Raw genomic sequence first — 27,883 nt, forward strand, 5'->3', positions numbered from 1 at the left:
CCGGTTGGGCCTTCTAGATTGGATTTTGATTTCCATTTTCCCACCCCTCATTTGTGGTACTGCTTTGGGACGTCCCGAGTTGTTATTAATCAACGAGGACTACGTCTGTCAATGAGCGACAGAGAAAAATGGATTTTTGTAAAATCTTACCGTAAAATCCTTTTCTCTTAAGCTCATTGACAGACGTAGTACCCGCCCCTCTGTTTTTGAGTTGGGTTGGGTTAAATTCTCTAAACACTGCTTTGTGACATAACTGATTTGCTGTAGCAGAGAGAGAGAGAGGATATACCCTCTGGGACTGCCCCTAAGGTGTGGCCAGAATGTTTTCTTTCCTGTCTAGTCCTACTCCTGTAGAGGGCAGTATAACCCGAGTTGTTATTAATCAACGAGGACTACGTCTGTCAATGAGCTTAAGAGAAAAGGATTTTACGGTAAGATTTTACAAAAATCCATTTTTACTTACTTTAATAAATCGTTTGGATAAAATACGCTATGAAAGGCCTATTTTTTCTCTTTTCACTTATACCATACCCTGAGTATCTGCACCCGCACTGACAAGCTCTCCCTGGAGGCTTTTGGAGTATTAACTTTGCTGAGTTTGACTACCTGTAATGGGGGTCGTAACGATTTGGTGAGTATCTTGTGCATGTGAATGTCGGTGGAGAAGGGACCCACGAGTTCACGGGGGATTTCTTGGCTTGAAAGATCCTGGAAGAGATTGAACACTTTTTGGAATTGTGTTGTGCGTAGCAATTTGGGATTGCTGAGCACTGTGTTTCACTTTACACATGTTATAATATATCATTTTGTATTGTTCACTGTGAGCACGGTCAATATCACATTTATTGTTTGATTGTCAAGTTTTCATGCTTTATGATGTGCTGCTGTAATATAATAATTTAATCACTTGGTCTTTGGTATCAAGTCCCTGCGCAAGTGTAGGAGTGTTTATCACCTCACTCATCTTTCCACCACCCTGGTGGAGCCAAACTGGGAGAGAAATGCACGTCTCAATTGAAGGCAATAAAAGAGATATGGATTAGGGCCCTTTCACACGGGCGCTCCGTATGTCCGCAAATCATCCTATTTTTTTGCGGATGATTTGCGGACATAATGTAAGTCTATGGCATTGCGGATGTCAGCGGAATACCATCCGCTGACATCCGATTTTCTTCCTGTCAGTTCTGTTCCGTTTTTTGGAACGGAACAGAACCCTATTTTTCCTCCGTTCAAAAACCGGAAAGGAAGGAAAATCGGATGTCAGCGGTGTCATCCGCTGACATCCGCAATCCCCATAGACTTACATTATGTCCGCATATCATCCGCAAATGGATGGGATGATATGCGGGCACACGGAGCGGATGACAGAAATGTCATCCGCTCTGTGAAAAAAAAAAAAGTCCCGCAGCGGACTAAAGCAGCGGAGCTCTCACACGGAGCGGCCGTGTGAAAGAGCCCTTAGGCAGGTTAAATCTTTGTTTTAGTTCCACAAATTGTAACAATTCGACTCCTCAAGTGATGTCACCTAAATTTTTAACCCCCTTCGATGCCCATATAATGGGATCAGGAATAGAGAGAAATTGGGGAAAACGGGAATTGAACCACAGTGGCAATGCCAGTGATATGGATTTAGAAGCAGGTGTCCTAAATTCCTGAGTGTTATCCCAGGCTTTAATTGTAGCTGGCATTGTCCCTGTCAAGGGAACTTCGGCCCCAGGCCCTCTATGCACCAGGAGGCAGACTCTCATACAAGCCTAGCACTGCTGCCTCTAACACTGTGATGGAATCCCCATCATCCCCAAGGAGCCACCTACATGCAAAAACTCCCAGCCAAAAAATATTTGTATAGGTCAGGGCTCCTGAAGGCCTATTCTGGGAGGTGAGTTTCCCCATATGAATGAACCGAAAAGGTCATGCACCCGACGGAAAAAGGAATGCGGGACCCAAATAGGTGAATTGCGTAGAAAATATAAAATGACTGGTAGAATCTTCATTTTTAAAAGGTTTATACGTCTCAACACTGATAAGGGGAGATTCCTCCATGCTTCAACCTTTCTTTTAAGGAGATCTAACAGGGGTAGTAGCAGATTCAGGCCAAGGTAATCCGCCACCCTTGCAGATATGCGAACCAATAAATACGTGAAATGTGACCCACTGCAACTGTAATGCTACATCTGCCGCAGCCCTAGTACCCGGGTCGAGTGGGAGAATGGTAGATTTGTTCCAATTCACTTTAAGACTGGAAAATTTTGCAAACTTATCCAAAATGTAAAAAAACTGCTCGCGTGATGAACCCGGATCCTTTAAAAACAATAACATGTCGTCCGCATACAGTGCCTGGCATTCTCTGATAGAGCCAACCTCCAGTGCACCTACCTCAGGGAAGAGCATAATGCCACAGCCAATGTTTCGATCATTAAAGAAAACAGGAAAGGTGACAAGGGGCAGCCCTGCCTGGTTTCCTTGCCAACAGTAAAGAAGGGGGGTATTGAAGACACTATTTTTAATGCCATCTGGGGTGCACTGTATAAGAGAGATACCAACTTACAATAATGTTAACCAAAACCCATACGCTTTAACAATGCCCTCATATTCCCCCAATGCACAGAGTCAAAGGCCTTGGAAATGTCCAGTGATAACACCGCCCTGGTCCCTGTCGGCTTATGGGAAATTTGTAGGTGAGTGAATAGACTACTGAGACTTGTATGTGTGGACTTCCCTGGCATAAAGCCCGTTTGATCATTATCAACCAGGGCCGGAAGTACCATGGGCAGTCTAGTGGCCAAGACTTTCGTAAGAATTTTTAGATCAAGAGTTAAGTAGGGCTATTGGACTATAAGACGAGCAGCACATATGGTCCTTGCCTGGTTTGGGATGGAGAACCACATATGCCTCCAACATAGAAGGAAGTAGCATTTCATGTTCAAAACAATATGAGTCTCACTCAAGCCAGGCTCTATCGTCAGCTTGTAAAGCGGGTATGGGGAGACTGGAGAGAAGACCCACCAACTCTGTCTCATCATATGCAGGTATTGGGGAATATACCCCTGAGTAGTATTCTACAAAATTGTATGATGGCCTCAAGGTCCTTAACCAACTCCCTTGCCTGAGAACAAATACAGGGAACACTAAACGGTGCATTCTGATCCGCCACAAGCATTGCCGATAATTTGCCATTTTTGTCACCCTTGTCAAAAAGGTACTCAGCTCTGTGAAGCAAAGTAGTATGTGTCAAATAAGGCAAGCTGGCATTTGGCTCCCTCTAAGGCTGCATACGTTGCATCGCCAGGGGCAGCTGCATATTCCCCCTCCAGCCTACGTTCCTAAGTCTGCAAAGCCTCCCTCTCTGCATTGTGTTCCTTACAGACTGCCTTAATGGCTGATATGTATTGTCCCCGCATTACAGCCCTAAATGTGTCCCAAGCCACCGTATCTGCAACAGAGGAAGAATTTTCACCATGTTTATAACCAACCAGTCGATAATCGACACGCACTTCTTCCAGTTCTGGCTGCTAGTGAAAGGGTCAGTAATAAAAGGTTGTGGTCTGACCAATCACCCGCCAGATAGGAGGCTGCATGTACTAACTGTAGACATGTGGTATTGGCAAAGGCAAGATTAATTCTGGATGCCATTCTATGCATTCGGGACAAACATGAGTGACTCTGTACATCCAGGTTTTTATACTACCACAGCTCAGTAGGTTGATCAGCAGATACCCAGGATAGGAGATCTGTGGAGGATATAGCAGGTTAGAGGTATCCAGCTCGCCATCAAGGATAGCATTAAAATCGCCAGCCAGGAGAAGAGGAAGATGCAATGCATATAAGGGGCCAGTGTTACCAATAAATCATATAGTAGTTGCGGCTGAAAGGGTGGTGGAATATAAATGCTAGCAATTACCATCGTTGTTTGATAAATATCCAGCACCAGAAGAACATCTCTCCCCCTCCAGATTAGAGATCACCTTCTGGACCGTGCCAGGTATGCTCCTGCCATGTAAAATGGTTACTCCTCTCACATAGGAGGAGTAGGAGGCATGAAACGGATGCTGTATCCATAGTTTTTGCAATAACACCTTGCTCCCGTCCAGATGCATCTCCTGCAGGAGAACAGCTTATGGTCTGGCCACCTTCAAATAGGTAAACATAGCCGTCCTTTTAATTTTATCATTAGGGCCCTGGACATTCGAGGACAGTATTTTAACCAACATGACCATAATAGCAAATTAAAGTATATGATGACCCATCCATGAAGACAGAGTCGGGTCCACAGCCCTGCCTTTGTGCTCCAGAGAAGCTGCATAGTAAAACAAAGTGAGCATATCGCAGTTGCAGAAGATCCCCACATGGTGGCACCTGGAACCTGGAAAAATGCTGTAATACCAAATAACAAAAGAAAATTAAAACCTGCCATTCATCTTATACCCAGAACCCATAACATCAATCACTCAAAGTAGCTAGCACCTCAACAGATGTTAAACATCTGCAATTGTCCTGTGGCAAAAAATGTCCAACAGAAAAAAAAAAAAGAAAACGGAAAAGTAAAACACAAAAACTTCAGTCCAGGAGCTCCTATGAGAACACTCCAGAAAACAGAGCAGTCATTGTGCATTGTGCACCCCTTACATAAAGAAAGATAAGTGCACCCCTGTTATCCAGCAAGGAGAGCATCCCTAGTCCAAAACAGGCAGTTACTTCATCCTTTATGGGAATTGTGATAGGTGTAAAGCAGAACCCGTATAACCATTAGATAAGCTCAGGAAACATTTGTGCACAGATGTTGCGCCAAGCACCTGGCAGGCCCATTCTCTAGCCCGGAGTGATCAAAAACGTGGAACACAAAGTTCGTATACTGATAAGATTAAATGGAATCTGGCCAGCCCATAGCATCTCCTGCAGATTTAAAGAAGTTTACAGTACCTTGATATTCAACCCATAACGTGCTGGGATATAGCATGCCATACTTCAGGCCTTTTACGTGTAGACGCTTATTGACTTCGACATATGAGCGGCATTTCTTCTGTGTTTCTACGTAAAAATCGGGAAACATTATCTTTGTATTGGCTTATTGCAGATCCCCTTTTCTCTTACGTCCTCCGACAGTCGCCGCCTCTTCATATTCGTCACATATGGGGTATTAGACTTTGCTCCGAAGGAGTAGCTAGGCAACAGAATATGTTAACATTAAAGCTTTTAACATATCCCACCCTCAAGGGGTGGTCCCCTCAGTCAATACCCTCCTACTTCCTGCAACCATATCTCCGTTTTAATGTCTAGCTTGTCAGGAGTGGCTGGCTCTCTCTGTGCTGGGGCTTTGTGCCCCAGACTCTTTCTTCTTTTTTGATTTTTTTGTTTGAGTTTTCTCTCTACCTTTACTTAGCTGTTCTTTTTGTCAGCTTTAGTTAGTTCTTCGGATGAAGAGGATCATGCGGGCTGGGTCTCGGGCTGATCCCCCTGGTCGCAGGTCGTGGGTCAGTGGCTTCCCAGCCTGCCATCGAGCGTTCAGCCAGGTAACGCTCCTGGCACAGTGAACGACCCATCCCTGTTCGGTGCAGGGATGATTGGTGAAGTGGCTACCTCACTGGACGCTGTGCGGTTTCTTAACCCCCATTCTGTGCGTCTTGTATGCGACTCTCCCTGCCTCATGTGCAGCGGCTTGTTCGCCTGTGCGGGTCCCCCACGCCACTGTGAGGTAAGTGTATTTATGTGGGGACCTGTCTGTCTGGGGGGGGGTGTCAGTCTGGGACTGTGTAACCTGCCTCTATTCACACTTTGTCTCCCTATCTCTCGGCTGCATGCTGTGGGCTGCAAGGGGGGGGGGGGAGCTGTGTGACACTGTGTGTGTCAGCCTTGTCAGTGTGAGAAGCTGTGTGCTGTGGGGCATGTTTTGTGGCATGTTTGGGCATTATACAGCGATCGCTGCGGCGATCTGACATGTTTTTTTTTTATACAGACGTGTGCATTACTGTACTGTGGAGCGGCGATTTCGGCGCCAAACGGCGCCATTTTACCTACACTCGCTCCGGCCGCATGTTCTACATGCATGGCGGCCATTTTCTTGTAGCCTCCCATAGGCTTTCATAGAGCGCCCTGGCAGCATCACTTCCTCTTCTCCAGGAACACCGATCGAGGCAGCAGCAGCGGCGAGGGTCTCCTCAGGTTTTATCCTTCCTATCCATTGCCTGTGTCAGTTTTATTGTCCCTGTGGGGGTCTCATTGTGCTTGTGTGTGGTGCGGTGGGCTGCTCTCGCCGCGCGTGTTAAAGGGGCAGTTAACCCTTTATTATCCGGCATTTGTTATAGGGGCAATGGATTCTCAGGAGGGCAAATTTCCTACCGCCTTGGTGGAAAGCCAGGGGACCGCTGTTTCCCCCCCAGGGGGGGATTTAGCCACTATTGTGGCTGGCCTTGCTGCTCAGGTGCAGATGCTGGCGGCTGCTCAATCTACTAAAAGACCCAGAGTTGCTCTTTCCTCTGATTCTGAGGGTGAAGGTGATGGGGCTGTTATGGCGGGGGCCTCCTTATCGGGGTCCCGCTCCTCCCTGGATCTAGTGGGGTCCGAGGTGGAGGCTGAAGTTGAGGGGTTGATAATTCTCCCCCTGGCTCGCCTGAAGAGCTTGCAATCATGGATGAATTGATTGCTTCCATAAAGCAAACGCTGCGTTTGCAGGATGAAGTGTGTCCCCCCGCTGCCTTGGCGGCTTATGGGACGCAGAGAAAACGCAGGACGCCGCAGGTTTTTCCCTGCAACGATGATTTTCAGCGCGCTGTTAAGGAACAATGGCGCAATCTGCGCAAACCTTTTGCTGTACCAAGTAGGTTCAAGCTGCGTTATCCTTTCTCGCCTTCCACTGATGAAAGGTGGTGTGTGCCTCCCCCAGTGGATCACGCAATTGCGGTTTTAAACAAATCCACTGCGATTCCTGCAGAGGATTCCCCTGTGTTCCGTGATGCCACGGATAGGAGATTGGAGTCTCTTGCCCGTCATACTTATTCTGTTACGGGTTCTATGCTTAAGGCTCTGTTTGCTTCTCTCATGGCGGCCCAGGCGATCGCAAGTTGGACGCAGATGCTTAGGCGCGTCCTAGTGGCCGATTCGGCCTCGCCGGCGACCCTGGATATGGTGGATCAAATCCACCAGGGTGTCATGTATCTGTGTGATGCGGACTTGGACCTAGTTCCGTTGGCTGCACGTGTGCACAGCGTGGCGGTGTTGTCTCGCCGCCTGGTTTGGTTGAAATGTTGGTCGGTGGACCAGTCTTCACGTAAGACCTTAGCCAATCTGCCTTATGATGGGTCTCGCCTTTTTGGGGAGTCCTTGGATGTGTTGATTAAGGGGATCACCGGAGGTAAGAGCACTCTCTTGCCCCATTTCCCCAAGGCTAAGGGGGCTTCTGGGAAGAAGCATGCTAATTTTCGGCCCCCTCAGGGGTCCTTTCGTGCCTTTCGGTCGCACTACAAGGGCAAACCGTTCAAAGGTCAAGGCTCTCAGAAGAAGCCCTGGTCTGGTAAACAGAAGTCCGGTCAATCCGGATCCGCAGCCCATAACAGTGCGGCCTGAAGGGGCGCCCTCACCCAGTTTTGGGGTGAGGGGACGCTTGCTCGGTTTTCTTCAGCCCTGGTTGGCCCGCGTGCGGGACAGATGGGTTCAGGAGATCGTTCGATCTGGTTACAAGATCGAGTTTCTCTCTCGGCCGGAGAGCAGATTTTTTCCCTCAAATCTTCAACTGTCTCCAGAGCGTTTACGGGACCTGAGGGCTCAGGGAGTGGTAGTTCTGGTGCCTCGTCGGGACAGATTTCGGGGGTTTTATTCCAATCTGTTCACCGTGCCCAGAAAGGAGGGCAAGGTTCGTCCAATTCTGGACTTGAAGGCTCTGAACCGCTCTGTGCGGGTTCGCAAGTTCCGCATGGAATCCCTGCGGTCGGTGGTGGCTGCCCTGGTTCCGGGGGAATTCATGGCCTCCATCGATTTGAAGGATGCGTATCTTCACATCCCCATTTTCGAGGGTCACCAGAGGTACCTTCGATTTGCCATTGCGGAGGATCACTACCAGTTCGTGGCGTTGCCTTTTGGTCTCGCCTTGGCTCCACGGGTCTTCACCAAGGTGCTTGCACCGGTTCTGGCATTATTGAGGGCCCAGGGCATTTCTGTCCTGGGGTATCTGGACGACATTCTGGTTCGGTCTGCGACCAGCCAGGGTCTGGAGAAGGACCTGTCTGTCACGATGCAAACTCTGCAGGAGTTTGGTTGGACGATAAATTTTCCAAAGTCGACGCTGAGTCCGTCGGTTCGTCTTCCCTACCTGGGAATGATTCTGGACTCGGTGCAGGCGAAGGTCTTCCTGCCGGAAGACAAACTCAGAACTCTTCAGCAGGAAGTCAGGTCCCTCAGGGACGTTCCGCACTCGTCTCTGCGGACGTGCATGAGATGTCTGGGATTGATGGTCTCGGCCTTCGAGGCGATTCCCTTTGCCCAGTTTCACACGTGGGGTCTCCAAGCGGAGGTTCTGTCCATGTGGGACGGGCGACCTCAATCTCTGGATCTTCAAATCTCGTTGAGTCATCGCACCAGAAGAGACCTTCTGTGGTGGCTCCAGTCCCCGATGGTGTCTGGGGGCAAGTCGTTTCGTCCGATCTCGTGGACGGTAATCACCACGGATGCCAGCCTGTCGGGCTGGGGTGGTGTTCTGGGCGTTCTGTCCGCCCAGGGGACTTGGTCGGAGGGGGAGTCCTCCCTTCCGATCAACATTCTGGAATTGCGTGCGATAAATCTCTGTCTTCATCGCTGGACGGACCGCCTGCTGGGCTGCCCGGTTCGGGTACAGACGGACAATGCCACGGCGGTGGCCTACATCAACCACCAAGGGGGCACCAGGAGTGCCCGAGCGGCTCGAGAAGTGGCCGACATTCTGTCTTGGGCCGAGGCTCATGTCCCGGCAATAACGGCGGTTCACATTCCGGGGGTGGAGAACTGGCAGGCGGACTATCTGAGTCGCCAGACCCTGGATCAGGGGGAATGGTCTCTCCACCCGGCTGTCTTCCAGATGTTGTGCGCGAAGTGGGGTCTTCCAGATGTGGACCTGTTCGCGTCTCGTCTCAACAACAAGGTGAGAAGGTTCGTGGCAAGGACGCGCGACCCTCGGGCAGACGCGTCGGACGCGTTAGTGGCCCCGTGGCATCAGTACAGACTGATATACGCGTTTCCACCGATTCAGTTGCTGTCCAGGTTCCTTCGCAGGTTACACTCGGAACGCAGCACGGTGATTCTTGTGGCACCGGACTGGCCTCGCCGGTCCTGGTACGCAGACCTCGTGAATCTGGCGGTCGACGCCCCGTGGCGTTTGCCTCTTCGAGACGATCTCCTGTCTCAAGGACCAATATACCATCCTGCTTTACAGTCGCTGGCTTTGACGGCCTGGCTGTTGAGACCGAGGTCCTGAGGGAGAAGGGTCTCTCCCCAGAGGTCGTTCATACCTTGCTCAACGCGAGGAAGTCTTCCTCGGGGAAAGTTTATTACCGTACTTGGAAGGCCTATTTTGCTTGGTGTGAGTCCAGGGGATTTTCTCCCCGCACGTACTCGGTTTCCCGAGTGCTGTCCTTCCTTCAAACGGGTGTCGATCAGCGTTTGGCGCTGGCTACGATAAAGGGTCAGGTGTCTGCGCTGGCCGTTCTGTTTCAACGTCCCGTGGCTTCCAACTCCTTGGTTGGCACTTTTGTTCAGGGTGTGCGGCATCTGGTTCCTCCTAGGAGGGATCCTCTGCCCCTTGGGACTTGAATCTCGTTCTGTCTGTGTTGCAACGTGCTCCTTTTGAACAGATCAGGGAGATCTCGTTGTCTATGTTGTCCAAAAAGGTCGCCTTTTTGGTGGCGATCACTTCGGCTCGCAGAGTGTCGGAGCTGGCAGCTTTGTCCTGCAAGTCTCCGTATCTGGTTGTTCATTTGGATAAGGTGGTCTTGCGACCTAATCCTTCTTTTCTTCCGAAGCGAGTTTCGGAATTCCATCTTAATGAGGATATTGTCTTGCCTTCGCTGTGCGCGAAGCCTAAACCTCCAAAGGAGGTGAGATTACACTCTCTGGATGTTGTTCGGGCGATAAGGGTTTACCTTAAATCGACTGAGTCTTTTCGAAAGACGGATTCCTTGTTTGTTCTTCCAGAGGGTCCTCGGAAGGGAATGGCGGCGTCGGCCTCTACCATCGCCAAATGGATCAGGCAGACCATTGAACAGGCCTATGCCTTGCAGGGGAAGGTTCCCCCTGTGCCTATGAAGGCGCACTCTACTAGATCTCTGAGTACGTCTTGGGCCTGTCGTCATGGGGCTTCTGTGGCCCAGGTGTGTAAGGCGGCGACTTGGTCGACCGTACACACTTTCACAAAATTCTACAAAGTAGATGTTCAGGCATCTGCGGATGCTTCCTTTGGCCGCAAGGTTCTTAGTGCGGCGGTTCCCTAGGGTCCCTTGTGGGGACCACTGGCTGTTGGGATAAGTTTTTTATCCCCTGGTTATTTGTTTTTTCCTGGGTTGTTGCTCCTGTTGAGCACCTGGTTTTTCCTGTTGCCCAGCTGGGTTCCTTCCTTTGGTAAGGTTCCTTTCTTTGATGCGGAGACTGCGTTGCCTTTTCGGCGCGGATGCGTTTCCCACCCCTCATGTTTGCACTGCTTTGGGACGTCCCCATATGTGACGAATATGAAGAGGTGGCGACTGTCGGAGGACGTAATAGAAAACGGAATTTTTGTAAAATCTTACCTGTAAAATTCCTTTCTCTGAGTCCTCCAACAGTCGCCGCCCCCGCCCCTCTTTTGGGGTTTGGTTGTCTACTCTACTGCTATTCCACTAAAACTGAGATATGGTTGCAGGAAGTAGGAGGGTATTGACTGAGGGGACCACCCCTTGAGGGTGAGATATGTTAAAAGCTTTAATGTTAACATATTCTGTTGCCTAGCTACTCCTTCGGAGCAAAGTCTAATACCCCATATGTGACGAATATGAAGAGGCGGCGACTGTCGGAGGACTCAGAGAAAGGAATTTTACAGGTAAGATTTTACAAAAATTCAGTTTTTTGCGAGCCTCTGCCTGGATCCTGTCATGATCCCTACATTTTAGAAAGTGCCCCAAGGGGTCTTGCACCTGTTGGCACATGGTGAGCCTTTTCCAATGCATATGTGGGAGACCCAATCATCAGCTGAAGGAGATCTCGGAAGAACTGCAAATAGGGCAGGAGGATTCCCCTCAGCCTTTTCCAGAAGACCTACCACTCTAATGTTATTGCGGCGCTGTCTATTGTCTGCTTCTTCCATTTTGGTCACCATTGTGCTCACCTGGGCCTGCAGCTCAGCAATTTGTGTGGAGTGTGTGGCTGTAGTGTCCTCCATCTCTGACAATCGCTCCTCTGCTCCTGTCAGTTGTCCCCTGATTTTGTTATTTATTAGGGCTGTTTGTTATTTCTGTTCTGTATTAGTCCTATAGATATTACATTGTCTCCAATAAGGTGGTTTCGGAAGTTACGGTCATATCAACGAGTATATTAGTATATATATGTTTTTTAAGATTCTGTCTCTTAATCCAATTGTTCTTTGATGTTCTTTGTTTTGCACTTGTGGTGGTACACATATGTATATGTTTTTTTTTTTTAACATTCTCTAAATAAAATACTGTATTTAACTTTTTATGACTTAACTGTCTGGTTACAGTGCCAATAAAGTCCATCTAGTTCTACCCCTCCCCAATATGTCCCCTGATTTTGTCCAGATCTTGTCTGATAAGAGTGCGTTCAGACGCCAGGTGATAGATCCGGAGCATTTGTGTGGCCTTACAGCCATCAATGGCTGCCAGCATCGGAGTGATAATGTCCACCACCTGGGGGTCTCCCCCCAGCTGTGGATTTGATCCCTATGGAGCAGGAGATGTAGCAGACGCTGCTGAGGTACCCCCGCCAGTGATATTTGTGTCTTTTTCCATTTTTGCGGCACACACGATAGGATGCTTTGGATGGCAAGATGGTGGATGGGAGATAGTGGCGGGCATTCACTCATCTCAGTGAGATAGTGGCGGGCATTCACTCATCTCAGTGCTTCTGTGCTCTCTTGGATTGGGGAGTCTGCAAAACGGAGGCCGATTTGCGGGCAGACATGAGTTGTCATGAGACAATAGCAGCCTGTGGGGGCAACGCATTGCCCTGCTATAGAGTTGGGTGGAGACTCATCCTGTGGAGCTCTGAAGGGACATGTCTTGCCTCTTCTACATTCTTTTATGGGTGGCGGGAGAGGTGCTCACCCCCCTCCCACTGCTTCCCAGAGTCGTCGGTAGCAGGGAAAACGATCCGATCCCCTCTCCTGATGGGCAGGAATTCGAGTAAGGGCAAGATGGCCCCCACTTGACTCTATGCCCTTGGAGGACCGGAGCGATGTCAAGCGGCCTTAAAGGGCCAATTTTTTTTTTTTTTTAATTATTGATTTTAAGTGTTAGTGTGAGATCTGAGGTCTTTTTTACCCCAGATCTCACATTAAAGAAGTCCTGTCCTGCTTGTTTCTATTACAAGGGATGTTTACATTCCTTGTAATAGGAATAAAAGTGATCAAAAACATTTTTTTTTAAAGGGACAGTGTAAAAATAAATAAGAAAAAAAAATAAAGTGCCCGTCCCTACGAGCTTGTACGCAGAAGCCAACACATTTGCAAGTCGCACCCACATATGTAAACGGTGTTCAAACCAGAGTGGCCCAGATCCTCCTCTTCTCTGGTCCCTTTTTAGCTCTCCTGGCCCCTCCGTCCTGTTGAGTAACCCCACAGCAAGCAGTTTGCACCCAAGCTGAGCCAAAGAATGCATTATGATAAAAACCATCTTATTTACAACCACTTTAAGGCTAATTTGGGAGGAAGTCAACTAACCCTTCAGTGTTTTTATTTTGTGGGAGTAACCCCTCTCAAACCCTAAGTCGTAGCAGAACGCCTTCTTATTAGGATATAATCACTGGGCCCAGAGCTGCAAGGCAACAGTGCTAACTACTTAGTGTTATTTCTGTCAGCCACCGCTCTGCTGCTTCGGTGCTCACTGGACTGCTGGCCTAGGAAGGAGGCGGTGCAGCTGGCTTTAGCCAGCTGTCAATCAAGCAGCCAAATGGATGCCAACCATATTGTCGGGATCCTTCCTGAGCCTAGAGCGGCTCTGCCACGTTAGCTGATAGCAGGCTATAGCACACCATCAGCTGGTCACAGGAGAACAAAAGTGTACTATTGTGATGCTAAATCTAAAAAGATTTGGCCATACTTCTCTTTTAAAGCGTGTCTAAACTCAAAATGTAACATGCACAATATGTTGCAGCTTACCAAGTTGTAGATGTGGTGGCTGCGTTAGTTTTCTTTTTCTTTTCTTTTAGGCGTTTTTAGGCCTTTAATTTCACCTGATGATAAAGCCAATATGTCTATTATTTTTAAACTTTCTTTAAAATTTCTCAGGGCTGAGACAAACCTTATACCACAGAGAGGTGCTTATAATAATCCGCTTTTATAAATTTATAATTTGTCCTAAAGGAAAAACTGTGGTTATAACTGCTTAAATGTGTTATTTGGAGTTTTGCTTTAATTTGTTATTCACTTATGTAGAGTCCATCGAAATCTGGTTTTCCAGCTAACACAACCCTCTCTACATGTTGCTGCTATCCAAGGATGGCCACATTCCACATTGCTCCTCCATAGATACAGTGGAGGACTGAATGTAGCCACCCTAAGACAGGAGATTTGTTACTGGTCAGATCACCAGGTAAAAATAAAGTAAAAGCCTAAAAAAAAAAGAAGATTAATGCGAAAAGGATTTATAAGCACTAATATATAACGTTTTTTTTATTTTTGCTTAATTTTTTTCAGGGGATGAAGAATATCTTATAAACCTCATAGATTCTCCTGGACATGTTGATTTCTCATCCGAGGTTTCCACTGCTGTGCGTCTCTGTGATGGTGCGATTATTGTGCTGGATGCAGTGGAAGGTGTGTGCCCGCAGGTAAGCACAACACGTTTGACTGCAGGATTTGGATATATATAATGCTGTTAGATGTTTGCTAGAAAATGTATTTAATACATGCTGAATGTTTATTATAAAATTCAAAATGTATACATATTGGCTTGCAAAGAAAACCTTTCTTCACCTACATTTATGTAAGTTAAAATTTATATATGTTTCTGTATCATTAAAAAAAAAAAAAAAATAATTATTATATATATATATATATATATATATATATATATATATATATATATATATATATATATATATATATATATATATATATTACACACACACAGTTGGGCAAAAAAGTATTTAGTCAGCCACCGATTTTGCATTTTCTCCCACTTAAAAAAGATTAGAGAGGCCTGTAATTTTCATCATAGGTACACTTCAACTATGAGAGACAAAATGAGAAAAAAAAAATCCAGAAAATCACATTGTCTGATTTTTAAAGAAATGATTTGCAAATTATGGTGGAAAATAAGTATTTGGTCAATAACAAAAGTTAATCTCAATACTTTGTTATAACTGACCAGATCACTATCCCAGGAGTTTAATTGACTTGATGCTATACTCTGATTAAAAAGCGTTCCTTTTATTTTTTGAGCAGTGTGTATGTACACACACACACACACACACACTCACACTCAAAAGTTTTGGGACGCCTGCCTTTACATGCAGTCCTAGTCCGTAGGGTTCAATATTGAGTTGGCACACCCTTTGCAGCTATAACAGCTTCAACTCTTCTGGGAAGGCTGTCCTCAAGGTTTAGGTGTGTGTCCTTAGGAATGTTTGACCACTCTCTTCCAGAAGCGCATTTGTGAGGTCAGGGATTGATGTTGGACAAGAAGGCCTGGCTCTCAGCCTCGGCTCGAATTCATCCCAGAGGTGCTCTATCAGGTTGAGGTTAGGACTCTGTGCTGGCCAGTCAAGCTCCTCCACCCCAAACTCACTCATCCTTGTCTCTATGGACCTTGCTTTGTGCACTGGTGCGCAGTCATGTTGGAACAGGAAGGGGCCATCCCCAAACTGTTCCCACAAATTTGGGAGCATGAAATTGTCCAAAATGTCTTGGTATGCTGACACCTTAAGTGTTCCCCTCACTGGAACTAAGGGGCCAAGCCCAACCCCTGAAAAACAACCCCACACCATAATCCCTCCCTGCACCAAAAGATTTAGACCAGTGCACAAGCAAAGTCCATAAAGACATGGATGAGCGAGTTTGGGGTGGAGGTACCTGACTGGCCTGCTCAGAGTTCTGACTTCAACCCGATAGAACCGGGATAAATTAGATTGGAGACTGCAAAACAGGCCTTCTCATCCACAAATGGGTTTCTGAAAGAATAGTCAAACTTTCCCCGTAGACACTCCTAAATCTTGTGGACAGCCTTCCCAGAAGAGTTGAAACTATAATAAAGTTCTTATGCATTTTGCGTTCAGTTTTGCCTATATTTTACTGCACCAAAAGTATAGGAATCGATTTTATAAAAAATTTACTGGCTGAAAGCTCACAATTAATTCTTCCAGCTCTTGTAAATATTCAAACCCGATTTACTTACTACATTTATTCTTGGGAAATTACTGCATTATGGCTAGATGGATTTGTCAATCATAGGAAATAAATGTATTAGGCAATTTACGGTGATTATTTGGGATGGCTGAGCAAATGCTTGTGATATCCGCACAGCAATTTTTTTTTTTTCCGTTCAATCGTTTTATTGAGTTTTGAGGAACAAACAATAACAAGCAGTCATTAACAATGGATACAGTCATAACAGGGTCACAATACAAACGTTGCCACATGTCAATGGAATGATCATTGAGTTAACAGAAAATGCGGAAGGCTTTGTAGATGGGCAAGGAGACCAGATCCATCTAACGTAACAAAGCTGGATCCCTACTAGTCTCTCAAATTGGCTAGAGGGGCCTATCTCATTGAGAACGAAGTGGAGAGGCTCAATCGTCTATGGTCCTCAAGGCCTTCTTCAGCAGATCAACTTTACCATGTTGTCTGATGCATTGTGATATAACTAGAACTTTAAACCCATGTTAAAGTAACTACAAAGCAATAGGAAAGGGTGGGACAAAGGGTAGGTCCAGAGAACTGCAGGTAGATGGGGAGATCTATGTAATGTGATCAAGGAATCTTAAAGGGCCATCTTAGAGGGTTAGTGGTCAAGGTACATGGATCATATAGTGTAACTGGGACCTCACAATACTGTAATGTGGTAATATGCTACAAAAATGGATTCTATGGTATAACTGGGACCTCACTGTAATATGGTATTATGCTACAAATTTTTTTTTCTGTTTTACTGTAGACGCAGGCAGTATTACGACAAGCCTGGTTGGAGAATATACAGCCTGTTTTGGTAATCAATAAGATTGATAGACTGATAGTGGAACTGAAAATGTCACCCCAAGAAGCATATGCCCATCTTCAAAAAATACTGGGGCAGGTAAGCACTGCATTCATAGGAGGTGGGTACATCTGTTCCATGTACCACTTGCTGGCAAAATGTTCTCTAACCATCCTCTTCTTTATTTTTCAGGTAAATGCCGTGACTGGAGCCCTGTTCACCTCCAGGGTCCTAGAAGAGAGAGCTGAAAAAGACACTACCACAGAGACAACGGAAGGGGAGCAGGTGTATGACTGGAGTGCAGGCTTAGAAGACAGCGACGACTCCCACCTCTATTTCTCCCCAGACCAGGGCAATGTTGTGTTTGCCAGTGCCGTTGATGGATGGGGGTTTACGTAAGTTTCTATTTCTCTATTGTAACTTTTCATAACTTTTTCCCTTACAGCATTTCTCTTGATTAATTTTGGTCTATTAACTAGAAATTACCAATAAATAACCACTTGACCCCCAGGGTCAATTCCAAAAAATAAAATGGAAAAATCATGTAAATGATCGTAAAATGTAAAAATAACCATTTTTTTGCTAGAAATATTTATTTGGAATCCCCAAACATTATACTTTTTTTTTTTTTTCTTAAGCAGAGGCCACAGAGAATAAAATGGTGGGTGTTGCAATGTTTTATGTCATGTGGTATTTGTGCAGTGGTTTTTCAAACGCAAATTTTTGGGAAAAACACTCTTTAATGAATTTTAGTGCATACAAAACAATAGAATACCCAATTTTTGGTAAAATATAAAAGTTGATAATATGCCGAAAAAAAACAGACAAAGAGGAAGGCGCAAGCGCCTAGTGCATTACCGAAAATGTATTGAGGCGAATAGAAAATGCCAAAAATAAATAAGATTCTCACAAAGGTGCAACCTGTAAAAGCCAACAAATGATACGGTGCAGGATGCGCATACTCCAAAGACACCCCGCTGTAGTGTCAAGCTGACACGTTTCGGGGGCGTACCCCCTTCCTCAGAGCTAATAAGACTCAGTTTCACTTTAGATTCCTCCTGTCTGAGGAGGGCTGCATTCGCCAAGCATTTTAATTTATTGTCCTGTAGGCCTGTTCAATTGTGGAGGACCCCTTAGTGCTGTAAGTGATTTTTCTTTGTAGTACTGATGTTACGCCGAGTAAATAGATACCAGACATGTTATGTTTGCGCACGCCCATGGAACGGCGACAAACTACGGTACATTAAACTATCCATAGGCGACGCTTTAAAATCCAATAGGTTACCACTTAAGATTTACACAGGAGGTCCTGTGCTAGAATTATTTCTCTCACTCTAACGTTCGCAGTGATGCCTCACGTGTGGTGCAAGCGATGTTTACATATGCGTGTGGGACCAACGCATGCATTCACCTTTGCGTGCAGGCATGGTTGAAAAAAAAATAAAATTTACAATTTTATATATATATATATATATATATATATATATATATATATATGTGTGTGTATATATATATAATCACTTTTACTGCTATCCCAAGGGATGAACAACATCCCTTATGATAGCATGGGCCATTACAGGTCCTCTTTATGCCATGATAAAAGACCCACACTCAACAGCCCACAGAGATCAGGACACAGTTGTGTGAGGACTGAAGACTGTCTTATAATTGAGAATGCTGCTCCTGAGCTCTTGTGCCATTTCTGGACCCCTGAAGCAGGCAAGACTTTAAAAAACCCCTTAAAGGACAAGTTTTCACAAGCAGTTTGAGCCCTGATTTTTTCTGGACATTGAGTGAATGAATACTGCAGGAACTATACAACATATGGCTATACTATATCCATAAAGTTATCTGGCAAGTGGGCTGTGCGTGCGGTGATGGTGGAGGAAAGCACATATCCACAAAAAATTGAATGATTTATGTTTTTGGATGATCTATTAACCCATCATACTCCCATGTGAAGTTAAGCACAAAGGCACTTTCTTTGGATACAGACACTATTATTCATATTGGACTTCTCAATGCATATGGACTTTTTGTTTGACAAATTATTTTGATGTATTATATTGTTTGAGCGCGGTCTCCCCTCTATCTAAATTAGTTCAAAACACATTTGTTGTTTAGAAGGGCTGCTCAGCATTCACATTCTAATCAGTAATTTTACCTTAATTATATATTTATTAATTTCACCAGTAATTAATTAATTCACACAATTATAATTTTATAATATTTAATTTCACTTCTATCCTATGCACTATTGCTTTGGTGTATTTCACAATTTTTATTATAATATTAAGAAGTAGAAGGTATTTGGTACAACACAGACGCTCCCTGGATCAGGACGTCACTCCAAACTGGATTAAAGAGCCAGGAGGAAACTGGTCAGAGAGGCTACCAAGAGGCCTACAGCAATTCCAAAGCAGTTGCAAAATTGCAAAGACTTTAAGCAGATCATCATCTACAGTACATAATCTAATCAAAGATTCAGAGAATCTGGAGAAATCTCTATGCACAAGAGACAAGGCCGAAATGCAATATTTGATGCCCGTGATCTTTGGGCCCTCAGGTGGCACTGCATTAAATCCAGGCATGATTATGAGATGGTCATCCCTGCATGGGCTCAGGAATACTTCCAAAAACCACTGTAAAGCTCTGTCCTGCAAAGAAGAAGATATATCTGAACATGATCCAGAAAATGCTGCTGTCTTCTCTGGGCCAAAGCTCATTTAAAAAGGTCTGTTGCAGAGTGGAAAACTGCTCTGTGGTCAGTTGAATTGAAATTTGGTATTCTTTTTGGCAGCTACGGGTGACCCATCCTCCGGACTAAAGAGGAGAGGGACCTTGCGGCTTGTTATCAGCGTTCAGTTCAAAAGCCTGCCTCTCTGATGGTATGGGGTTGTATTAGTGCACATGGAATGGGCAGCTTGTACATCTGCAAAAGCACCATCAATGCTGAAAGATGCATCCAGGTTTTGGAGCAGCCTACGCTCCCATCTAAACAATGTCTTTTTCAGGGAAGACTTTGCATATTTCAGCAGGACAATGCTAAACCGCATACTGCATCTATGACAACCGCATGGCTTCCTAGTAGAAGAGTCTGGAGCTAAACTGGCCTGCCTGCAGTCCAGATCTTTCACCAATTGAAAATACTACAACAAAGACACAGGATTGTTGAGCATAGAAAATCCATTATCGGGCATAAATGGGACAACATTCCTCTCCCAATACTTCAGCAACTGGTCTCCTCCGTTCTCAGACATTTACGGAGTGTTGTTAAAAGAAGAGGGGATGCTACAACGGGGTAAACATGATCGTGTCCCAATTTTTTTGAGTCCAGTTGCTGCCATCAATTTCACAATTCATTTTTTTTCCCTAAAATTGGTATATCTTTTCAGCTTAAGCAATTGAAATGTTTTCTATTTTCTATTGTGAATAAAATATGGGTTTAGGAGATTTTCAAATCATTTCATTGTGTTTTTATGTAGATTTTACACAGCATCCCAACTTTTTTGGAATTGAAGTGCTGTATTAAAATGCCCACTTAGCAGAGATGTTCAGTTAGGCCGCTTCAAATCACAGCCGGTTCAGCAGGAATTGAATTGCATTGAAAATGCAACAAGAACGCATCAAAATGCACCTATGTTGCATTTTTTGAATCGCATGACTTATAAAAAAATACACCATAAGCAAGGTAAAATCATGGCAAAATCACTGTGAAATCGCAGGCATTTTCGGCAGCCGTTATTGGCACTTTTTTTTTTTTTTTGAAAACCCCATTTTTGGCCAATATTTCAGTGCATCAAAATTAGAAACCATAGGAAAATAGCTGTTCAGACGGCCCTTTACTTTCAGACACAGATTGAGCAATTATTTGGAAGTTAGATCATTTTTGTGTTCCAACATTATGCATTTATTGAACAAGTAGCTACAAAACAAATTCTTCCTTAACTTCATGGAAATAAAGCACAAATATAGTCTACACTGATCAGCCATAACATTATGACCTTTGACTGGAAAAGTGAATAACATTGATTATCTCATTACAATGGCACCTGAAAGTGTTTGGGATATATCAGGCAGCAAGTAATTATGTTGTCCCTGACGATGTGTTGAAAGTATAAATAAAATGAGCAAGCGTAAGGATATGAGTAAGGATTTGAGGACCAAAGTGTAATGGCTAGACGACTGGGTGACAGCATCTCCAAAACTGCAGCTCTTCTGGGATGTTCCTGGTCTGCAGAGGTCAGGATCTACCAAAATTGGCCCCAGGAAGAAAAACAAGCAAACCAGTGACAGGGTCATGACTCATTGATGCACCTGGGGAGCAAAGGCTGGCCCATGTAGTCTTATCCAATAAAAGAGCTACTGTAGCTCAAAATGCTGAAAAAGTTCATACTTGTTCTGAAAGAAAGATGTGAGAACACATAGTGCATCACAGTTTGTTACGTAAGGGGCTATGTAGCCACAGTCCGGTCAGGGGACCCATGCTTGGCTTTGTCCAAAGCCAAAAACACCTACAATGGGCACCTGAGCTACAAAGTGGCCTGGTCTGATGAATCACATTTTCTTTCTTGTACACCATGTGGATGGCCAGGTGCGTGTGTGTCACTTACCTGGGAAAAACATGGCACCAGCATGCATTTTGAGAAGAAGGCAAACCGGTGGAGGCAGATACAACAAAATACCTTCATAGGTCTAGTGGAGTCCATGCCTCGATGGGTCAGGGCTGTTTTGGGGGGCCTACTCAATTTTTAGGTGGGTAGCCATGTTCTAGCTGATTGGTGTATATTTGTATGCCAAAAAAACTCAAGTAGCCAAATCTTTTCGGTCAGCTGATCATTTTTAATCGTCTGCAATTAAAAGTAAGGAGGTGATCTTTTCAGCTCCCTGGCTTTGGCTGTGACCGTTACTAGTATAGCTGCAGCAATGGTGTCATACTTATGTGTGTGGTTATACCTATGAGTTCCCATGAATGTCCATGAACCCATAACCATTCTACCAGTAATAGAAAACTGAAAACAAATACACCAACACCCTAGTTATCATCCGGTTTACTTAATTCTCAAAATATCGAATATATCTCACTTTGATACATATTCTGGGGTAAGCTGTGTGTATGTATGTATGTATGTGTGTGTGTATGTATATATATGTGTGTGTATATATAATATATATATATATATATATATATATATATATATAAAACATGTATGTATATTCTATTGCCTCTGGTTATTTAGGAGGTTAAATTAAATTGTCTAACAATTATCGTAAAGATTTTTGACGTTGCAACTATAATCTAGCTCTTTATTGAAAATCTGAATATTAGTCACTAGATGGAGCTGTGGTCATGTGCTCTGTACTGACAGAGTTCATTTTAGGTGATTATTTTTGCAATGCTGTTTAAAGTGTTTTTTCAGATCTTGAGTAACACATATATCTCATCAGGTTTATAGAAGGTGTACATCTTTTTAATTATGTTCTTTTTCCACAGTCCTATATATTTCTTTTTAATATTTCTTTATAATGAAAAATGCATGCAGTATGTGCTGTCAAAATAGAAATTTCGCTTTCATTTATTGACGGACACAGCTCCTGATCTTCATAACCATTATACTGCCCCCTACAGAGTAGAACACTAGGCAGAAAAAGAATCAGGCTATGGCTATGGGCAGTCCCAGGGGGTATACCCCCCTTCTCCCTGCTATAGGTACTCCAGTTTATTTCTTCCTAGTCAGGAGTAAGGACCTAGTTCCTTGCTAGGATCTTTGGTCCTGGCATATTTGTTTAGAAATTTTTTCTCCTGTTTTTTTCCTGTGGGATCTAAAATCAACTGACGGACTGGGCGACAGGCTGGATAATCTAGATCTAGTGGTCACCCCAGTCTGGTCAGCGACCGCGCGCAGACCTCAGCTCCGTGCTAGGTCTGTCGCGACATAGCCCCACTGGACGGGGCTGGCCTGCAAGTTAAATGCCTCATGAGGTCTCATACAACAGGGTCTCGGCCTAAGTCGTCGTGTTCCTCCTGGCCGACAGCCTCCCCATTTTGATGGAGCGGGATTCTGTCTCGTCTGGTTCCTAGTATGGTGAGTAGCTGTCCCCCCCCCCCTCCCCCTGGAGGGCTTTGGAATGGACATGGGCCCCTCCTTTGGGCAGTCAGACCCCCGGGTTCCCCTCCTTCCCGTCAGGCACCCCCCTTTCATCTGTCCCCCATCCCCCTCCTCCACTTATGCTGGGGATGTGAGGGTGGTCTGGTCCACCTCCTGTGGCGGGGGCAGGGCGCTGTGCTGGCAAAGGGGGCCGGGGGGTACACCGCTGGCTACAGGTCGATATGCTGCCGGCTACAGGTCGATATGCCGCCGGCTACAGGTCGATATGCCGCCGGCTACAGGTCGATATGCCGCCGGCTACAGGTCGATATGCCGCCGGCTACCGGTTGATTGGCTGTATGGGGGGGGTTGCACCTGGTGGGGGCTTCTACCAGGGCCCCCCTGTCCTGCCTGGGTCTGTCCTTTAAGGCCTAGGGATCCCTGCTGGGTCCCTGGAAGCCTTGTGGTGCCACCATTTTGCTGTAGCCTGTGTGTTTCTATGCACGGCTGCCATGTTTGTGTAGTCTAGGGGCCATTTTGCAGTGGTTGGTTATTGAAAATAGGGGCAGCCATGAATCCCCTGGTGCTGACTGCTGGATCTTTTCCCTTCCTGATCGCCGCACGTGGAGTGCAGACTATCCTGGTGGCTGCAGGTGGTGAGTCTGGTGGGGTTCTCCCCCTCTCTGCTGAGGATCGCTTAGTGCTTCTGCCTGGCGACCAGGTGGTGCTGCCAGCGCAGTTGGGGGTGTCCCTTTGTAGTGTTTTACACTTTTTGTGGGGTCCCCCTGGTGACTAACTCATTGAGTCTTTGGAGCACATCTCCCCACCTGATCCCCCCCTCTCTGAGGCTGCGGGGCCCTCCAGGTCCCAACCATCCATCAATGCACTGACGGCGGTCCTGGAGTCCTTTGTGTCACGGTTGGAAGTGGTTATTTGGGCCCCCCCCGCCTTCCCCTGCATCATCAGATCCTGAATCTGATTCGGCCGCCTTGGACGTGGGTCACCCTGCTGGGTCTGTGACCACGCACCCAAAATCCTCAGGTAGTGAGGACGATTCCTCCACATCTGCAACTGCGCATGAAAAGGCGCTGGTGGAAGCACTGATTGTATCTGTGCATAAGACTTTGAAGATGGAGGATGCAGCTGCAGCTACGACAGAGGTGCAGGTTCCCTTTGGCACTCAAAAGCCATCCAGAGCAACAAAGGTGTTTCCTTTCCCCGCTTATTTTAACAAAATTGTCGCTAAAGAGTGTGGACAACCAAAGCATCCCCTTAGGGTCCCTAAGCAATTTACTAGGCATTACCCCTTTGAGGAGTCCCTTATTAAGAAGTGGACTATTCCACCGGTGGTGGACCCTCTGGTTTCCAGATTGAACAAGGCAACCATGATTCCGGTTAAAGAGTCCCGGGCCTTTAAGGATCTGGCTGACAGGAAGGAGGAGGCAGTGGCTCGCAATATATACACTCTGGCTGGTTCAGCACTGAGGCCAGTATTCACCATTGCCCTGGTATTGCAAACTCTGACCGAGTGGGCTAAGCTTTTACGCCATGACCTGGAGGGAAAACAGCTCCCCCCCTGCCTTTGCTGAGTTGGCGGACCAGCTGGTCCAGGGGCTATAGTTTATCTGATGACGTCGTAATGATGAAACGCATCGGGAGGAGCTAGCCTGCGTCACGACGTTACACCTGGAAGTCTGCTATCACTCTGGTGGGAATCGAGGAGCGTTCTGATACACAGTATTTTACTTGCATTTTGCCCATTGTATCATTCCGGATAGTAAGTGTAAGCCCTTGTTTTTTAAATAAAAGATGTTTTTAAACATATAACACTATGGGCGTATGTCTTTGGCATTTCTCCCATGCATGAGGTCTGATGATTTTTCTGGACATTTTTTTTGCCTGTCTGGAGATATAAGGAGGATTGATTCTACATGTCACTCTATGTGGAGTTTGGCTATTCTAAGGCTTGTTGCTGCTGGTTAATTGGATTTACGGATGTCCCCAGTTTTCTTCCAAAGATAGCGGAGTTAAGTGGTCCCTTAAATCACTTACTGCTGTTCTGATCTTCACCTGTCGGTAAGAGTCAGTGTGTGGTGGAAGGTTTGTGTCACTACTCTGCAGTGTCAAGCACCTGGGTGAAAAGTCTGTAGTCCAGAATCCTCTACCTAATCTTCTTACCTGTTGGACTCTGAACTTTATTTCATATTTTATTTACCAGCGCTGCTTGTGTGTTTATTATATTTTAGAAATCTCTTCAGTATTTGAGCTAGCAGCTGGTGTTCAGTAGGGGGCGTAGGTTATTTGTACACATAGTTTATCTGTGATGCCTCCTTGGATGCGGCTCCCCTAGTTGTTCAGTTCTCTGTTTCAGTAGTGGTCCTTCAGCGTGTCTTTTGACTTAAATGCTGGCCTGCGGACCAGACTTCTAAAAAAGCCTTGACTGATCTCCCGATTCAAGGGGATCGCCTGTTTGGGGCTACCCTGAATGACATCATCAAAAGTCTCACAGGGGGAAAGAGTACTTTTCTTCCGCAGGCTACTAAAGGGCAAGGAACCTCATCGTAGACGTGGGCCCTCCTCCTCGGCTCATAAGAAGTTTTTTCATCCCTCAGGGTTGACTGACAAAGGCTCGAAGCCTTTCAGGGCCTCCTCTGGAGGATCCAAATGAACCTGGTCTGGCAAGCCGAGAGCGGGCTTCTCCAGACCTGCCGACACGGCTCTGTATGGGGGGGGGGGGGACATCCTTGCTGGTTTCCGGACCCGCGGACTTCCCTGATACAAAACAAGTGGGTTCACTAAGTCATTCAGTTCGACATCAAGATCGAGTTTCGCTCTTGTCCCCCTGCAAGGTTCTTTCCTTCCAACTTGCTCCTGTCCCCAGGCCGCTTACAGGGTCTATTTGGGGCAGTACAAGACCTGTTACTTCAAGGGGTGATTGTCCGGTTCCGACTTCGGAACGTTTTCAAGGTTTTTACTCAAACCTGTTTACGGTTCCTAGGAAGGAAGGCAAGGTGCGTCTAATCCTGGACCTCAACGTCCCTGCATCAGGGGGATTTTCTTGCCTCTATCGACATCAAGGATTTTTACCTTCACATTCCTATATGTGCCAGTCACCAGTGCTTCCTCTGCTTTGCCATGGGAGAGGAGCATTATCAGTTTGTGGCGTTACCCTTTGGTCTTGCCTCTGCTGCTCGGGTCTTCACAAAAGCGTTAACCTGGTTCTAGCATTGTTACGCCAATGGTGGATCGCGGTACTGGGTTACTTTGATTACCTTTTTCTGCAAGCAGAGTCTCCTACTTCTCTGGTGAAAAACCTGGAAATCACCATACGAACTCTGAAGGAGGTTGGCTGGATTCTGAATTTTCAGAAGTTTGCTTGTGTTCCGTCCACAAAGCTGGACTATCTGGGTCTGACTCTGGACTTCCCCATAGCCAGAGTGCGCCTTCCTCTGGACAAACTCCAGAAATTGCAAGCTGCAATTCATCTCCTGCTGTCCAGCAGATGGTCATCCCTCTAGACTTGCATGCGGGTGCTGGGCTAGATGGTGTCTACCTCCGAGGCGGTTCTGTTTGCACAGTTCCATATGAGGTCCCTGCAAAGGGAGATTATGGCCAAATGGGACAAGACTTCGCAGTCTCTGGACAATCAGATCTGGCTGAGCCGGGGAACGAAGGAGTCCCTGATTTGGTGGCTTCATTCTCTGGCGCTTCGACTGGGCAAATACTTCTTCCTCCCCTTATATTGGACAGTGGTCACCACAGATGCCAGCCTGTCCAGCTGGGGAGGCATCCTTGGCAAAAATTCTGCTACGGGATTCTGGACACTGGAAGAGTCCAGACTACCGATCAATGTCTTGGAACTCTGATCGTCTTCAGGGATGTCCAGTGCGCATTCAGTTGAACAATGACACGGCCGTGGCTTATGTCATTTACCAGCGGAGCACAAGAAGTGTCTTGGCAGCTCTGAAGGTAGCCGGCATTCTAAGGTGGGCAGAACGGTTTGTTCCAGCCCTTCCCGCTGTACACATTCCCGAGGTGGAAAACTGGCAGGCCGATTACCTCAGTTGGCAGGCGTTGGACCAAGGGGAGTGGTCCGTGTGTTTCATCATTTGTGTCTCTGGTGGGGCATCCCTGAGGTGGATTTGTTGGTGTCTTGGCTCAAGAGAATGGTGCAGAGGCTTGTGGTTCGTTCACAGGATCCTCTGGGGGACGCCACTGATGTGCTGGTGGCCCTGTGGGGTAGTATCGTTTGATTTAGGCCTCCCCTCCTCTCAAGCTTCTGCCAAGACTTCTAAGCAGGATTGAGGCAGAAGAGATTCCGGTCATCTTAGTGGCTCTGGACTGGCCTCGCCGGGCTTGGTAAGCAGATCTGTCGCGGCTGGTCGTCTACGTTCCTTGGAAGCTTCCTCTCAGGGAGGATCTGCTGTCCCAAGGACCAGTCTTCCATCCTGCTTTACCGTTGCTGGCTTTGACGGCTTGGCTATTGAACTCCAGGTGCTGATGGATAGAAGTTTATTTGAGCCGGTGACTCCAACCCTTGTGCTAGCAGTTGAGAGACTGGTCTGTGTAATGTGTATCAGTAGGAGAAGGAATGCCTCTTCCCATTGTTGGTTAGCAGGGGTAAAAGTGGCCTTTTGCACCACTGGTTGGCAGGAGAAAGACTGCCCCTTGCACTGAGGGTTGGCAGGAGGAAAACTGCCCCTTGCACTGGGGGTTGGCAGGAGTAAGATTGCCCCTTGTACTTGTTGGTAGGAGGAAGATTGACCCTTGCACTTGTTGGCAGGAGGAAGACTGCCCTTTGCACTTGTTGTTGGCAAGGGGAAGACTGCCTTTTGCGCTGGTGGTTGGCTGAAGAAAGGAATGTACCTTGCTCTGGTGGCCTGCAGGAGAAAGCCTGACCCTTGTGCTAGCAGTCGGAAGACAGGTCTGTCCAATATGTATCAGTGGGAGAGGGAATGCCTCTTCGCATTTATGGTAAGCAAAAGGAAGACTATTTCCTAGATTAGCTAGGGTGGTTAGTGGTTTGCAAAAGCATATTGTGCAGAAAAAAATAGATTTATATCCTTGATGGTTATGTAGGAATATAATTAAATGAAGACTGCGTCTGGAGTTCAGCTTTGACTATAAAATCAACATCTCTCCTTAACTATGAGCACATTCAAAGGAACAGCCTTTATCTGGTTATAACACCTAGTGATTATTATATACCTGTGTGACTACCTGATAGCAGCAAACTATCTGGAAGAGATCATTCAGTGCTCCCAAATGACACTTAAATTCTTTGTGCTGAGTCATGATATGGTGAAAGTCATTCCACAGCATATATTTTTAGCTTTTCTAGACTAGCAATTTATGAGAAAAAATGCCTGGCTGTCACCTGATGTGTTGTCTCTTGTTTTTACTGGTTTCTGGCAAGGTGACTTTATTCTTCTA

At 46.1% G+C, this 27,883-nt stretch overlaps 1 protein-coding gene across 1 annotated transcript in view; it reads left to right on the top strand.

Annotated features, from left to right (window-relative positions):
• The window catches only part of EFL1 (elongation factor like GTPase 1), a 669,975-nt gene that overhangs the window by 39,446 nt on the left and 602,646 nt on the right, over positions 1–27,883 (top strand). The window contains exons 5-7 of the mRNA XM_082255636.1: positions 13,862–13,995; positions 16,323–16,460; positions 16,554–16,756. Of these exons, the coding sequence (XP_082111762.1) occupies positions 13,862–13,995; positions 16,323–16,460; positions 16,554–16,756 (475 nt within the window). The remainder of the gene's footprint in view (positions 1–13,861; positions 13,996–16,322; positions 16,461–16,553; positions 16,757–27,883) is intronic.

The sequence above is a fragment of the Pelophylax lessonae genome (genome assembly GCF_965119305.1).
Source record: "Pelophylax lessonae genome assembly, chromosome: 4".
Lineage (NCBI taxonomy): Eukaryota > Metazoa > Chordata > Amphibia > Anura > Ranidae > Pelophylax > Pelophylax lessonae.